General features: G+C 41.2%; 1 protein-coding gene across 2 annotated transcripts in view; it reads left to right on the top strand.

Annotated features, from left to right (window-relative positions):
* Window positions 1–973: 973 nt before the first annotated feature.
* PAN3 (poly(A) specific ribonuclease subunit PAN3) overlaps window positions 974–17,080 on the top strand; it is an 80,030-nt gene continuing 63,923 nt past the window's right edge. For both annotated transcript variants that reach the window (XM_077781452.1, XM_021541985.3), the window contains exons 1-2: window positions 974–1,403; window positions 13,762–13,883. In XM_077781452.1, the coding sequence (XP_077637578.1) occupies window positions 974–1,403; window positions 13,762–13,883 (552 nt within the window). The remainder of the gene's footprint in view (window positions 1,404–13,761; window positions 13,884–17,080) is intronic.

Below are 17,080 nucleotides of genomic sequence, written 5' to 3'. Positions count from 1 at the left end.
AGGCTATGATAGACAACAAGTAATCTTAATTCTACAGTAAATGTTTTTCTTACCAAAATAATGTCAAGTACACTTTAACTTACATTTCCCAGCTACATATATACACGCTATTTCAGCTATTTCCTCACCACATGCTATGCCAACAACTGGACCGAGTAAAAATTGAAAAAAATTAAAGTCTTGAGCAGCATTGCAAGAGAGTCAGTTAAAATTCACGTAACGAAGTTCTCCAAGCTCCGGGGAAAAGACCTGAAGCATTTTCTTAAGAACTGCGTCTCGTCACCTGGAGAGGGAGAATCCCTCGGGCCGCGTTCCCGCCGTGCCAGCGGGCACGGCACGGCCAGCAGGCTGCCGTGCGGTGTTAGGGCAGGAAAGAGGCACGGAACTTTTGTGGAGGGAAACCGGCTGAGATCCTGCAGGGACGGCCGGTGCCTTGACGTCGGCCCCGCGAAGCGGGAGAAGGCTCGCGATCCAGCCTGGCACAGCGCTCCAGAGCCCGGCGGCCCCGGGCCGTGTGCCGGGGGTCACCCGCCGCCGGACACCGCCCGCCACGGGCGGTTATGGCCCCGGCCCCGCCGGACGCGGCGCTCCGCCTGCCGCGGCCCCGCGCTCCGCGCCGCCGCCACCCCTCCCCGCCTGCCTCCGTCCGTCCCTGCCCCGCCCGCGGCACCGGCTCCCCTCCGCCTCCGCCTCCGCGGCCCGACCGCCGGCGCTACCCAGCGTGCTCCGCGCCGGCGCAGGCGCGGCCGCTCAGGAAGAGGAAAATGGCATAAACAACCCCGAGCGCCGGGACCGCTGAGGAGGAGGAGGCGCCGCCGCCCCGGGCCGCGCGGCCCCTTTAAGAGGCGCGGAGTCGCCCCCTCCTCCTCCTGCCCCTTCCGGAGCCGGACCCGGGGTGACGGCGGTCCCCGCGCCCCTTCCCCCTGCCCGCCCCCTTCCCCATGGTGCCGACCCCGGCGGCGGGGCGGTTGCCATGAACAGCAGCGGCCTGCCCTGCTCGTCGCCGTCGCCGGTGGTGGGGCCGCCGCCGGGGGCGGGGGTCGGCGTGGCGGGGCCGGCGGCCGGCGGGGCGGGGGCCGGCGGCGGCGGCGGGGCCGTGAAGCTGAAGTTCTGCCGCTACTACGCCAAGGACAAGACCTGCTTCTACGGCGAGGAGTGCCAGTTCCTGCATGAGGAGCCGGGCGCCGCCCCCGCCGGCCCGGGGCCCGCCGCACCCCCCCTCGGCGGGCTCCCGCTCGGCATCCCCCCACCCGCCGCCGCCGCCGGGCCGGGCTACTCGGCTCACGGGGCCGGCTCGGGCCCGGCGGCGGCGGTGGTGGGGCCTAAGAAAGCCGAGCTGGGGGCGGGAGGCGGCGGAGGCGGCGGCGGCGGCGGCGGGGGGCTGGATGGCCCGCGGCTGGCGAGTGAGTGCGGCGGGCGGCCCGGGGGTGGGTGGGGGGCGCTGCCGGGAGGGGCGGCGGGCGGCGCGTTGTTCCTCATCCCCGGCACGCCGCGGTGCTGCCGGAAACAAATAACAACAGCCGTGGTGGTGCCCGGGGACCCCGGGCCGCCCGTCGGGGCTGGGCTGGCTGCCCAGGGGAGAGCCGGCCCGTGCCGATGGGAAGGAGCGGGCAGGTGTTTGCGGGAAGGGGTTCCTCCTGTGCGGCTTTAAAGGGGCTCCCGGGCGGCTGTCTATCCACCCCTCTAGCGCTAGGCTTGGTGCGGGTTCACAGGTATTCCCTGGCCGAAGTCGGGCTGGGAGCAGGGAGGCAGCGCTTTCCCGAGCGGTACCCTTGGCTAGGCTCTTCCGAACAGCGTATTTGAATGTCGGCTCTGGGAAGTTTGAAATGCTCCAGCTAAAATACAACGTTAAAATTGCGAAAAGAATTTATAAATTGCGATTCACTTCATCATGAGGAAAAATTGCCTTATGCTGAGGGTTGGCAGAGAGATTGCCCAGGGAGATTATGGAGTCTCCCTGTCTGGAAACATTCAAATCCCACCTGGACGGATTTCTGTGTAACCTGCTGTAGGCAGTCCTGCCTTGGCAGGGGGATTGAGCTAGATGATCCCGACATCCCTTCCAACCATAATGTTACTATGATTCTAGTGTTACTATTCTGTGATAGATGTCTACATTATATACTATTGTGAGTGGAAATTATCTCAAAATCTTTTTCTGGGATTTTCCAACTCTCAGGCCACCCTTTTTATTTTCACAGCCCCTTTTCAAATGGTGAGAGCTCAGATAGCTTGTATGTCGTGCAGAGCTGCACTGCTGTTGCTGCTCAGTGTTGCATCCTCCTGATGTGCAGGCCGGTAGTTAGATGGAGCTTGCAGTAAACTGATTTTAGTAACCATTTGTTTTGTAGGTTAAGCAGCATTTGGCAGGCTAGGAAAACATGCTCCTTGAGAAAAGCCATGCCTCTTTATATGAGTATATTAAGCTTGGCTGCGTTATTGATTTTTGACACAAACGTGGCATTTATTTACATTAAATGCTTTAGGTAATAAATGGTCACAACCATATTTTTTCTGAAATTAATATGCAACCATGCTGGACATCCTGTATGTAGGTTTTTAGTGCTTGATAAATCTTTCGGGATCCTGCAATTGTTGTTTTGCCAGGTGTGGTGAGCTTGTGCCACTGAGTATTATCTCTGTAGTTGGTAGCATCTCTGTGTCTTGCATTAACACAACACTGTCATGTCTCCCCTTTCAGGAAAAGCCTGTACTATACCACTGCATAAGACTTTCTATTAAAGTTTTTGCTGAACTTAACTTATTCAAGGTGAAGGCTCTCCTGCCTTTTTTTTTTTAATTAAATAGAATTATGTTGGAGGGATTCAGCAGCAATAAGACTTTGCTAATCTTTTGTTTGTAAATCTTTGTTCATTTTTTTTTTCTTTGGACAGAGTTCAGTGTGAAACACACTTTCCCTGGGGGAAGGAAAATGGTTAGGGGATTCAGACTTGGGAAGAGGATGTATAACTTAGTTTGCAGGTAAAAGCTCCTATATGAAGGATGCTTTTCCAAGAAACAGTTAAAAAAATTGCCTAAGCCCTGAATCTAAGGCAAAAGCCTTCAGGATTTGTGTGTGCTTGGGGTTTGATACTGCTGAGCAGTTAAATTATTTAAAACACTTGCTTCTGTTGAATATGCTTGCTGCAGTTGTACCCAGTTGAGGAGTGAGGGCACCAAGGATGGAGAAATCTGCTCTGGTGCTGTCAGTGGTTGCCTGCTGGGAAGACCACATCACTTGTTGGGGGTAGAAGCTTCCACTGGTGGATCTTGAGGGACACTAGTAGGAAAAAGAGCCCAGAAACAAAGGACAGGGAAATTTAAGTTGAAAAGCCAGGAATGGGCATAATCTCACTTCTAAACTTTTCTTTGGGATGAATTTGTGAAAAAAAAATAAGGAAAATAATTATTCAATATCTGAAGTTGGTATGTATAGGTACTGACAAGCTAATATCTAAATTCCTTACCTTGCTGATGACCTGTGGTGTTAACAGTATGATTTCCAAGTGGATGGAATGAAAGTTTTGTTTCTGTGGATGTAGGCAGTAAGATTCAAAGTCATATTAAAACAGTTTTGAGGTTAAGAGTATCAAAGTGGGAGTTGCCAAAAGTCGCCTGCCTGTACAGTCACTGACATCTGATTCAGAAGTATTTGGTAGTCTTAAATGTGGCTGTGGATGCCACAATTTCTTGCTCCTTCCTCACTGGGCACTAGTGCACAGAGCAGATAATGCTCATTGACTAATTAACTGGGTAGTCCTATTTATTGTTAAAAGTGGGTCAGTGCCTCATTCTAACATGCGTGTTACTCTAATCCTGCTTTGAGTACAGGATTATTAATTTACTTATAGGTTTTCCTGTGGTAATCACAAGGGCTCCCCAAATACCAACTTATTTTCACCACATGGGTGGTGGGAATGTTGAGTGATGAGGAAATGGTGAACAGTGAAAAGGTAAGAAATATTCCAGTGTAGAAGTGTTTCACTATTAGAGTCTGAAGAAGAATGAACAGCTGACATCCTCAGAGCTAACCAGGAGGAGTTTCTCAGGTGATGTGTGGTTGAGCTGTTCTGTGCCCATAGATGTTTTGAGTGCTAACATCTGACAGAATTCCAGAAGAAAACTCTGCTTGAGATTATTAAATACAAAAGACTTCCCATCTCTGCATCAAACTCATCTTCCCTTGCATATATATGGCTGAAAGCCTGCTGGAAAATCCTGCTTTATCCTTGCCTCGTACTTATGCTTTTGTCCACATAGCTACTGCTGTCCAATGCCAGAAGTGAGGTAGTGGGCTTAATGTGGCTTTGGCTTGATGATGTGGATTTTTTTTTTTGTTCCTGGGGTGCAAAACTGGCCGTGCCCATGAGCTCCACCCACTCTCAGAAGGCAGCGCTGCTGCTTAGTGCCCCCAGACTATTTGACATGGAGCACGTGTTCAAAGCGCCATTTCTGCTTCTTCCACCAGAGTTGAGTGCTCAGCCTTGTTTTTCTCCTAATTTCTTAGCTGCTGAAATTTGTGCATGGTGCTTTCCTAGTAGATGTATGTCCCATGTGTCTAAAGACTATAGAAGGAGCAGAGATGGGGAAATGAATGGTGCTTGCTATTTAGGGGAAAATATATGATCGAATAACAGGATTTAAGGGAGTAGCTTATGAGAGGAGAGCACAGTAGCATGAAGAGTTTTTCTTCTTGTATGTGCCCTCTGTTCTCTGTGGCACTTTGCAGCTTCTGTAAACAGCAGCCTGCTTTGCTGCATGCTGTGGGCTCGTTCCTAGCCTGCCATCCCTTCTCAGTGCTGCCTGAGGGAAGGTCTAGAGGGAAGTGTTGTGGTATTAAAATGTATCATGCCTATACCTAGGTCAGATAAGTTATAGTTGCATGGACAACTGCCATTGTACTTGTTAGCTTTTAGGTAGTTGAACAGGTGTAATATTCTTTTGCATGTAGATCTCATGTTATAGATTGATACTGAAGTATGGCTCCAAACATTTGCTAATTTCTGCCCCACTTTTTGCAGTGAAGTTCATAATACAAAGTACTCACCCTTTCTTCTGGCTTCTGATTCCTATAAAACACTGGGCTGAGGAGTGCCAGGTGTGCTCTGGGCCCAGTGGCAGTCAGGGAGCTGCCTGTGAGGAGCTGGCCACAGCAGTAGTGCTGCTGCTGTGTGAGTTTCCAGTGCCAGAGCCTAGCCCACCCTCTCACTGTGACATGTTTGCATCTGGTTATCTGCTAGAAAGCCTTTTTCAAAGCCCTCCTAGGAAATCTGTAGTTAGAAAACAGGTCTTTGTTTCTGCAAGGTGGCATTTTTCTATGGCTGCTGAGACAGCCCACCTGTGAATAGACTTTATTGCCAACCTGCAAGAAGGTGGAGAGGGTCATCAAGGTTTGGCATGTGTTGGGTTGGCTTAGTAAAAGCATTATGCTTGTTTTCACAGCCCTAATAAAAGTATTATTTCTGTTTTCACAGCCAACCATCTGCATGTTGTGTCCAGTCAGGGCAATAGTGGCCACTGCTGTAGCAATTCCATATGCAATTGCTCTATGGTTAGTTTAGTGAGCATTACAGCTTAGGTTTTGTGAGATCCCTAAATACACTAGGCTTGGAGTGGAAAGACACAGACGTTTGTGAATGTTCTGGTTTTTAAAGGGTGCTTGATTCTTTACCAGTATGGTTCTTTTTAGACAATATGAAGCAGCTGATATAGAAAAAATGGAAAGACAGCTATTCATCAAAACTGATACTAAAGGTAATCCGTTGGATTACATTTCTTAATGCAGTGAAACTGGTCAGGGTTATTAAATTTGGATTTTTCTTATCTTTGGTAGCATTTCAGTATTTACAGGTTGCAGTGTTTAGAAACAGTTACATGAAACTTCTAAGTAGAGCTGCCGTATGTCACTTACTCTTCACTTTTCCTAGGGTTTTTTCTTCTCCACTTCTTTGGAGAAAGTACATATTATAGTAAAGGTGTATGGTTGAGAATTCTTTTACCAAACATGTTTGTACTTTCTGTGAGTGATGCTGTATTAGTTGTGTACCTCACTTGGACTCTTTTTCCTTTAGAGGTACCTCCCCCTTTAATTTTCATTATGTGTTTTCCAGGATCATACAATCCATGATGGATCATACAATTTTCATCTTGTTTTGCTCTGAATATTTTTAAGAAATGGGAAAAAAAAAATTGGCATTTGGAGACTGATACAATGGACAATTGAAGAGTAAAACCAATAACCTCTTAGAGATGCATAAGGGGAAATGAAAGTTACTGAGTTCACTTAATCACTTTTTGTCTCGTATATCAGCTTCAGAAATCAGGCAATTAGACATAGGTTTTCTTTTTGCTTTTATGTGTTTCATGTGGGAATAACAGAATCACAGAATATTCTGAGTTGGAAGGGACCCACAAGGATCTGTTAAGTGAATGGCCCGTAGGAGGAAAATTATTTGGGAGAGCTAAGGAAAAAGAAAGAGAAGGAAAAATTTCTCAATCTGCAAAGTTACTTGGGATTTTGAGGGCAGTGAAACTTAAAAAAATACGCTTTCAATTTGCTTTCATTTTATGTGTTAATATACCTCATGTTTTCTTTCTTATTGTATAGGAAATCATTCAGTGTCCAAATATTTCACAAGAATTGTGGATATCTGAGGAGTATTGGTAGTTGTTTCTGGTAGAACCCACCTTGTATTGGGTACTGAAGAATACTGTAACACTATTACTCTTGTCATTGTTTTCTGGCTTCAGAGGCAAACATGGAAAAGAGTGTGAGTGTGGGGATAGTTACCTTATAGAAGCAAACTCTTTGCTATATCTTAGTAATGGGAAGCTTGTTTTTCAAAACTGAGGATGTCCCTCTTAATTTCTGTCTAGCAGGTATTAGAAACTGATTTTTTTTAAATATTGCTGTAGGAGTGGGCCTTCAGGAATGATTTGAATGTCCAGAAAACAGTGACTCTGAGGATTAGCTCAGAAAGGTTTCCATGTGTAAGGAACCAGTTAGAAGCAAATTTAGACTGCTGTGGTAAAAGTGTGCAAATGGTAAGTGAGGCTAGAGTGATGGACACAAGCATTTCTATCGAACCTCCATAGCAGAAAAAATAGTCTTGCTTGTGAGGCAGCTGATGAAAAGGGGTCAGTGTAGGGATTTAGATAGTAAGCTGATGTTTTCCTGATTTGTTGCTTTCTAGTCAAGATGTAATGCTTTATGCCATCAGAAAAATGGCGTAGTGAATCACTGTGTATGTATGGACATGAGTATCGGACCCGAGTTGGAATTGATCACACTCTTCTGTGTGTGTGTGAGCTTCATGAGTCTTTCAATAGTTAAAAAAGTTCCAATTATGTGGTTGCCTTGTTTGATTCTCAAAGATATTTTGTGCTTAGAACTTATTTGTATTTTTTAATTTGCTTTTTAACAAATTTACTCCTGACCTTTTTAAAATTTGAGAATAGAGTTATAGAAACAACACACAGATATATAAACATGAGAGCAGAGACCTGCATTATACAAATTGGTCATACAGTGTGTGATTCCTGTAGTTTATGTATAGAATCTCTAAACTTCAGTTGGTCTACTGCTGAGACAAATGGCAGGAAGACTTTTCCTTTCTTTTGTGCATTCTCTCCAGCTGCTGTGAAAAATATCCTTATGTTCTTTTCAGGTTATCTGCACATGTGTCATGCAATTATTTTTATAAAAAGTTGAGTTTTAGTTGGAGACTATTAAAACAGAAGCTTAAATGTTTGAAAAAATTGGTGCAGTTTATTGAATAGTTCAATGCAATTTTTTAGTAATTGTAAAAGATCTTGGAGAGGGTTAGCTCTGAAAGCTATGGTATTAAGTAATTGTATCACTTTAAATTGCTGTTTCTGATAACAGACTAGTTTTGATTACTCTTTTGAGAAAGTATCAACTTTAATTTGTATTATCACTGTGCTTTTGGACTTGGTCCATGCGGAGGAGTCCAGCTGCTCTCGATTTTGTAACAAGACTTTTACAGAGCAGAAGGATGGCACCTATGCTGTTTTTCTGTCTTCATCAGATGCTTCATCTTCACCAGATACTTCTATGATATGTGAGGTATATAAAAAAAAGATAGCCCAGCCATTTGCTGTTATGCTAAAGACTGCTGTTTTCCTTTGCTTTCCCATGAATATCTTGTCACATAGTGGGAGTGTTTGTAAATAAGGCAGCATTTCCCAAACTGTTTTGCTTCCTGTCTGCCTTTCAGCCAACTTAGTTCATTTGTGCTGTCTGCCCTCCAACTGCACTCTGTCACAGTGCCCTAACCCAGGCGTGTGCTTTTATTTTTGCCTCTCATGCCTGGAAGCATTGTTCATTTTCTTTGTCTGGTGCCTCTATTTCAGAGATTCCTAGTCTGTCTTTCAAAAACATTCCATTAAATGAGAGAGGCATAAAAACAACAGAGAATCAAATTTCCCTAACAAGTTCCAAGTAGGAGCACTGTAGAAAATGTAACACTGAGGTGTACAAGTGAGATTAGCACCACTAGCACAGGATTTTTTGGTGTACAGAAATGTACATGTCTGTACAAAAAGGAAAGTGAGTGTAAGCTCCTCTGACACCCTGGTGCTTCTGGGTGACTAAAAGGACACAAATATTAAATTACTTACTTAGATCAGCTGTGTATAAATGTTTTATTGTTTTTGTCTCAGCATTATGATAGCTATCTCTGTGAATTTCTCTGGAGATATGGCATTGTAGCTTTTACTGCTTTATATCTAGCTGAGATAGCACCTTGTCCTTAGGATGCATGTGTACACAGTGAACCTATGATTCAGTGTACCAGCATGTGAAAAGTGTGCTGTTGCTGTGCTGAGAGTTTAAATCAAGATACTATATAAACTTTTTACCCAGCCTAAAAATAATTAATACCTTTTTAGGAAAAAGGTATTAATAACAAAATGAATTATTTCAATCCACATTTTATTACCTTGCCAGAAGTCTTTAAAATATTATTTGGAAAATTGTCAGCTAAATCTGTTGTGGCCTTGCTTTAGCCCATTTACTTTGGGAGTAATCTATTGCATTATTGGGAAGGACCCTTTTTTGTGTTATGAGCAGTGTCTCATCAGTACTGATACTGGGTTCATAAAAGAAGTAGTCTAGGATAATACAGTATTTTTTTACTGATTAGCAAAATCATAGAATGAAAAATATCATAAAATCTTTTCATATAGTATTAGTGTTCTGATAGTGTTAGTATTAGACAAGACATGCATTAAACTAAAATTCGCTGAAATTGACCCCTTCAGTTGAAGCACATGTGCTGTGTGCATGGCAGTACTACTCAAGCATTGAAAACTGTGACGAGATACTTTGTTTCTGAAAAATGTCACTGTAATGAGTAAGGCAAAAGTATCTCTTTTTTTCCTCTCTGGCGTCTGCATCTGGCAGGAAGCCTACTTTCTGCTAAAATTCTGTGGGAGAGAAATTATATAAGAAGATATTTATTTTTAATTGCAGTTGTCACATTAAGCGGCAGTGTTACTCACCAAGCAAGAAAAGTATTAGATAATTGTATAAAAAGTAGAAATTTTTGTCTTAATTTCTCAAGATGTTCTATTTAATTTTTTTCCAGAATTGCCTGGATGTACCTTCTGTCTTGAATATTGATGGAATTTAGAAATTTGTTCTGTTTTCACACAGCTACTTACATAACATGTTAGCACTTTTTTCCCCCTCTGGATTCTTTGTTGCTCACTTACACATCTGTCTTTACTCAGAACTGCCTGGTCAGCCTTTCTGCTTTTATAAGGAAGAGTCTGCTTCTGTCCAAGAAGAACCTGTTGAAAATATGTACAGCTTCAATGCATGGATAGTGCTGCTACACAACAGAAATGCTTATTCCTTTAACAAAAAATAGCTAATTCAGGGTTTTCCTAAAATTACCTAAAATTACTAAAGTTGTAATCAATGTCTTGAAAAAGAAAGGACAGACATCAGAAGTTCATTGGTATTTTAATAGCATAGTGTATGGAATATTTTAAAGTGTTTGCTTGCAGTTGTTCTGTAGGAAAGATTTGGATGGATAAATCAAATGCAGGAACTGATGTGAATTAGTAAACACATATGAATAAAAACTTTATGAGGACTACAGTTTTTTTTTTCCAGCCTAGGCTTCCACTTTCTGTGGTAAAGTGTGCCCACTTCTGCAGACCTTTTATAGGTTGCTTATGATAAATAATTTTTCCTAACTACTGTGGTCTTGAAGAAGCAAGTGAGAATTTCTGATTTCCTAAATGTTTGGCAGAAGGTGGAGAAAGTTGTCTACTTCTCTTAGAGAAGGGCAGGTGACAAATACAGTAAAAATACTTTGGATGTTCAGGTATTTGCTGGGCTATCAGCAGTGTAAAAACTGAATGTCCCTTTGAACACAAATGGAGTATGTATTGAGCACATTTTTTTCATTCTATAAGTAAAGCAAGAATTACTTTTTTCTTTTCTGCAGGCATGATTTTCTTGGTAATTGCTACAGGGAAGTCAGTTTAAAGAAGCTAGTATTAAATTTTCTTTTGAAGGCAATAGTTATACTTGCCATGTCTAGAGCATTCTGTTCTAAACCTGAGCTACTGCCAAGAAAACTCCTCTGCTCCAATGAGTGTACTTTTGATGGTTTTCTTTTGATTTTGATCCTGTGGAATATGCTTTCTTGTGCTCTGAATCCCTCTGCTAGCAGTATGTTTCTAGACTGGGAGAGTACAATAAAAATCCTTGGTGTTGAAAGTAATTTTGAAGTTGCTCTGGTGCCAGTTGAACTTAGCGCTGTGTAGCTGTGTCAACACTGGAGTACAGCAATTTGTTGGAGTGGCACAAGGAGGCTGATTGGTATGGCCAAACCATAGCACTTCAGTACAGAGATGATCTTCCTGCAGCTAGATAAAAAGAAATGTTCTTGAGTAGCTTCTGCTGTTTGAAGTGCCCAGTTAGATATCACTGTGCCAATAGCCTAAATTGTAGCTTTGAGCAGCTTTAAGTGTCTTGGATAGGCTTGCATAGGAGATACCAGGAGTAGAAAGGCTGCAGTTTCAAAGATCCCAGCAGCAGCCTCAGCCTTGCTCAGCTCTGAGGTTGCTGCCCAAAGCCTGCTCCTGCCTGCAGCTTGACCTGCCTGGTACTAAGGGTGTTTCAGCCAGAGCAGGAGCAGAGTACCCGGTGCTATATCTGTGTCCTGGCAAGGTTACTGTCACAGATTCAAGTGCTTTGTTTGGATTTTGGGTGACTGAGCTGTACCACCTGTCTGGACTTACTGCAGGCCAGCTCTGGGGTTTCTCAGTGTGGAAAAACTTGCAAGTTTTCATTGGCCTCTTCCCAGTTTGAAGGATTATGTGCATTTAACTATCTTTGTTCAAGGGAGAACTGGAGGTACCTGGATTCTCATGATGACTCTAGCATAGTGAGGAGCAGTGGGAGAAGCAGGAATAATAGTCTTTTTCTTAATTCTCTAACAGAACCTTAAGGATTTGGAAAGCTGATGGTGTCATCTGAGGGAGTATCTTGCTAGTTTGTTAAAAATTGGATAGACTCTGTAATTTCAGGCAAAATCGTGAGATGAAGTAGCAGATATACTGCTGAAATTTTTTAGAGTACCTTGAAATGACAGTTGTTCCTGGAAATAAAGCAGTTTTTCTTGGTTAAGGTGTAGCATAAAAACTGGAGGAGTTTTTGATAACAGCTGCAGTATAGGCAGAGAAAGCTTCATTGGAAATGTATTTTTAGAATAAATAAAAAACACAGTTAAAACCAATTACGGGCAAACTGGACTGAAACTGTGTACAATTAGACATGGATTTGCTATCTTTTTTGTTTTCTCATATGAATGAGTCCTAGTATTTTTCGTGATGCCAGAAAACCCTATGTAAGATGCTACCCTTCACAGCATAAGTTAGGGACTGACTATAGCCGGAAGGATGAGACAGTAATTTGCATTACTGCAGACATTACTGTTTTCCATAGTACAGTAGTTGAACTACAAAATACTTTTCCTAGACTTCTGAATGTGATTTTGCCAAATGAAGGCAAAAGAGGAACAGTTATTTAAAAGACAAATCCAAAAAATCTTATCTTTTTTAGGGCTGTAGCACGAGGACTTCTGAAGTTTCTGTGTGGCTACTTACTTAAAATTATGAAGGAGGATCTGGAGCATGGCTAGTGGAGAGAGTTTTATTTTCCTATTCTCTTAGGTAACTTCTAAAATATTTGTAAAAAGAAGTAGCAATTAATTAATAATTAGCATATTTAAAGTTTCTTAGGTGTTTCCTTCAAACCTATAGAATATACAGATACTGTTCTAGCTTTGGCAGCAAATATTCAAGAATCTTTTCCCCTTGCAAAACTGATGTTTATTGCCACTGCGATATTCCATTTATTTGGTCTCTCACATATAGTTCTCCATTTGAACTGGTGTTTCCCCCAGTGGACTGATTCATGCAGCTCTAGTCTCAGGGGAGTGCAGCTGGACAGTGTTTCCTTCTGTCTGTGGTGTGTGTGCTACTCATCAGTCTCTTCCAGCCCTTCCTGTGATTATGCATGACTGTACTTCTTTTGCTGTTTCCTGTGCCTAGCACATGGAAATGGCTCACCAGGTTATGCAGTCTGTTTTGGAGGGAAAATTCCTGTTCTGTTGAAAATTGAGGGTTTATAGTATGCATTCCTTTGGCTGTGCCACTAAGTTGCATTTTATTTCCTTTGAGGATTAGGATCAGGATCAGGAAGTTGTTTCTGGGTGTCACCACCTGGCTGTGAGTCCTTCCAGAAGTTCAAGTTGGATAGTTTGGTACAGGATGTTCCTCTGAGTTGGATGTGTGCCTTCCTACTTTGAAGCTACCCATTACTCATGCCTGTTGGCTTGCAGTGGCCTGGCCATACTGATGAGCGTCTTTATAATTTACTGTGGATGCTTTTACAAGAGGTTCATTTGAACTGCAGCTTGCATACTATTGTAAATGCCTTTTTTTTTTTTCCCTGTCAAAGAAAATACCTGCTTGAGAGTTTTGTGTTACTTATGACAGCTTGTTGTTCTTTGTAGGTTTTTAGTATTGAACTTATTTATTTGTGGTTAAAGAAGCAATATGTGTCAGGCCCTTGTTTCTAGGCAGGATGAATTTCTTCTTGTATCCTTCACACTTTCAATCTAAAGGATTTTTTTGGCTACATTTCAGGAAATTGTTGCCACTTTACAAAGAATGAAATGATGAAAATTGTCTTAAGCTCTTAAGGAAACATTTAAAGTGTTTGTGCTTTCTGTGAAAGGGTTTGAGATATTTTTAAGTTTGCGTTTTCTATGTTACCCTTTAAAAGAACCAGTGCATCCAGTTCAAAACTCTACTTAACGCATATATTTCCAAGAAGGGCATGCAGGAGTATGGGTCTTCATAAAATAAGCTTGCCTTCTAGTTTTTTTAATTGATTTATTTTCTTTTTGATATCATTATTATCCTTGTTATTCTTGTTTCTAAAGTTCAGACTACTCATTGCTTCTTTCTGCGTTTATGCTGTAACTTCATGCTACAAATACTCTAATTTAGTAACTGCTTTCAATAATTTCCTTTTTCATGGTATGCACTATTTTGTTTTTTGTTGTTTTGCTGAGAAGACAGTAATACCATATTCTATTTCCTTGCCAAAAAAAAAAAAATATATATATATATATAATAGATACTAGTGAATAAACCCATGGCTAAGGAAGCTTTTTCTGAAGCATTATTTTTTTTTTTTTTCTGTTTTCCTTTTAGTTCCTGGAATGGATGGTGGTGGGTTAGCTGATGCTAATCTAACGGATTCATACTTTAGCACCAGCTTCATTGGCGTTAATGGATTTGGAAGTCCTGCTGAAACGAAGTATCCCATGATGCAGGTAATAGCAGTGATTTGTATAATGTTTCATTAGTTCCAGCTGGTGTTACACCAAAAAGAGAAAACTGCTCAAGAGGCAAGACAAATGGAGCCTTTTGGAATGTGTCATCTTGTATGATATACAGAGTATATCCTAACTTTAATTTTGCAAATGGAAATGAAGCAGTATAATGGCTTTAAAATTAATCTATTTTTACTTGCACTTACCTGAGCTGTTGTGTTGAGCTTTGCTGCATACCTTAGTTCTGTGTTAGATTTCTTTTCTGAACATGACTTTCTAGATTTCTTTTTAGGTTCATACCTTTTGATAGCCTTTTGCTAAATATTTAAAATTCAGGTTTTGAAACTTTTCAAAGATCCAAAGTCACTGAAGGAAAATGTGAACTGTCCAACCTGAAATTACTAGGCAAAAATTTCAGAATTTGTCAACTCAGATTCTGGTGGTGGTATGCTGAATTCATATTTAAATCTTCTGAAATGCTTGCCTGTATTTATAGTGTTCTGTAGAGGTTGGCATAGGAACTCCCATGAGGTGGAATTCATTGTGTAGGTAGTATAATGGAAAATTTGCAACAAAAGTCTGTCGTATGTAAAACCTAAATGAGTATCTACTGAATTAACACATGAAGTATTATAATAACTCCCTCAAAGTGTTATGCATTTTAAAAGAAGTACAGTCCCTGAAAGAAGATGGTCTGTCCTGTAGTAAACAAAGCAACTTCTGGTAAATGAGAGAGTACAAGTCAAACAGTTCACACTGAGTCCTGACAACAACTCTCTTCTTTTATATCGAGGAAACTCTCCTTGTGAGGTTACTTTGATCTCAATTGTGGCTGTATAATGGATTGAAAAATAACTCAGCAAAAGGTGGGAATTAATTAGGTGTGTTCCTTTTTTTCCTTTTGTTTGGTTGTTTGTTTTTTTTACTGCATGTTTTCAAGAAGGCTAGATTTTCTTATTTGACGAATTGCAGAAGTATGGAAATGTTTTCTTGACAGTTATGCATGATTTAAAAAGAACAATTTTAACCTCTGATTCCAAAGTGTACTATTGAAGCTGGCAGTTACAAATTTTTGTATAACTGAGGTCCTATAATTTTAACATAGTCGTTATGTTTTTTATCCTTAAACTGTATTCTACAGAAACATTAGTGTCTTTCTAAACACCCATTTTTAATTACAACTGTTTCTTCTAGAAAGACAAACAATGAGGCATGCATCTAACATGAATGCTCATGGGATTTTTAAATACTTTACTAATGCCTGAGATTACAGATAAGGCATTATTGTTTCTCTTTGAGAAGAAATCAATGTGCCTCTTGCCCATTGGAGGACAAGGAAAATTACTATGAAAGTAGGATTTTATTAGTGTTGAGAATGTGCTTACGGGCATCAAACTATGGTTTGAAAAGCATTCCTGTATCGATTTTTTTTCTTTGAATCTGTAATTTAAGTTCTTCTTTACATAGGTAATGCTGTCTGTTTTGATTGCATGTCAGCTTCTAGGTTAAGTACACACTGATAAAGTTTAGCCACGTGGAATGAGGTCTTCTGTGTCATTCAGCCCTGTGGAGAACAAGACAAAGAAATTGTAGTGGGTTTGACTTTAAATAATACTAGTCCTTTGTGATTTGGAATAGAGACTTTGAATTTGGTAGGTTGTTATATCTATTTGTTAATAGATCTAGTTATTGTGTCAAGGATATACCTCTTGCTTGCTTTCTCTGAACATTTGCACAGATTTTGTCAATTGATTAAACCTTTTCAGAACTGGTTTATATGGACCCACTGGAGACTTTCTAGATGTTAAATAATTTTCCAAAGATCTAAGCTGCACTGGCATGCTCTAGTTTGAGTACATTTTTGCAGATGCTGCTCTGGCATAATCTAGGCCTTGACTGAACTCAGAGCAGGAATGCTGATCAGCTTCATTTCCCTCTTTCCTTTTCTTCCACTTCTGTCTGAAGCAGCATGGAAGTGGATCTATGTTTAATGAAAGAGAGCTGTATCTGTGTTAATTAGAGCAGAGGGGTTGGTAAGGGGGAAAAAAAATATGCTGTGGGCTTAGAGAAGGTGAGCTGAAGATAGGTAAAGAAGAAACCAGGAAAGATTGAGCAAAGAGACTGAAGCAGAGAGGAGATTTTGGTGGGACACTCACAGAATGGGGACTGGAATGGCACAAATGCAATACACAGAAACTGAAAACAAGTTTTCATGATGTAAAGGTGGGACAAAGTAGGGTGGAGAGAACAAATCCGTGCTCCTATTTCTTTCCAGGTTCTTGAATCAAACTGAAGATACTAAAACTTTAGTGTTCTGCCATCAATGAAACATCAGATGTCTTCTGTAAAATTTTTCATTAACTCCCAATTTTGCTTTTGCAGATGGAAGTATCAGTTCCATCTGAGTGACTTTGTCATCTCTGGTGAACCTGTGTAGTTTGCAAATAGATGCATCAGTGATGCAATGAGGCAAGCTCTTCTGCTAGTTTTTTAAAACTGGGAAATTGCACAAACATGCAAATAAACACACTGATAGAAAAACAGTAGTAAGATGCAGCAAGATGTTAGGAAATGGTAATTTTAGGTTGCTAGTGCAGCCTTGAGGTTATATTTAGAGTTGTGTTTCTCATAATGTGTAATTTTTTTCAGTTGGAAAATTTAGTGGGACTTTCTCAGAACACAAGATGTGTGGCACATTCATGTGTATTGAGCATCTGTTTAATATTTGATTAAATGTTCATCATATGGTTCTGTGCTTTATTCCTGCATGCTGTTTGCATCCTTGTGAAGACTCTTAGTTGGCAGTGCTCTTTTGGGTGCCATTACAATTATTTCATCAAACTTCTTGCAGTGCTTTCTGTATGAATCAGAAAAGTAGTCTACATTTTATGGATGCATGGGATGGAAAAGGATGGCAATGAAATAAACAATACTGCAACAGTGCTGGCAAACAAGAGACCTGAGTTTTTGAAACTAATCTTTACAGTTGCAAAGTCATGAATGGAATTAATGACCACAAGTAAAATACTTGGTTGAAGTTGCTTAACTGGCCTCACTCTAGCAAGGATAGTTAAATATCAGTCTCTTCAGGGTATTGCTTATTTCTGTTACCATGAAATAATATTTCTGCTGTCCTTGTTCTATTCACTACATACCTCTTAAAATAATTGTCAGGTACTCAGTTGATGAGTTGTCTT

This window comes from Lonchura striata, chromosome 2 (genome assembly GCF_046129695.1).
Source record: "Lonchura striata isolate bLonStr1 chromosome 2, bLonStr1.mat, whole genome shotgun sequence".
NCBI lineage: Eukaryota > Metazoa > Chordata > Aves > Passeriformes > Estrildidae > Lonchura > Lonchura striata.
This window is presented reverse-complemented; position numbering and strand designations above follow the sequence as displayed.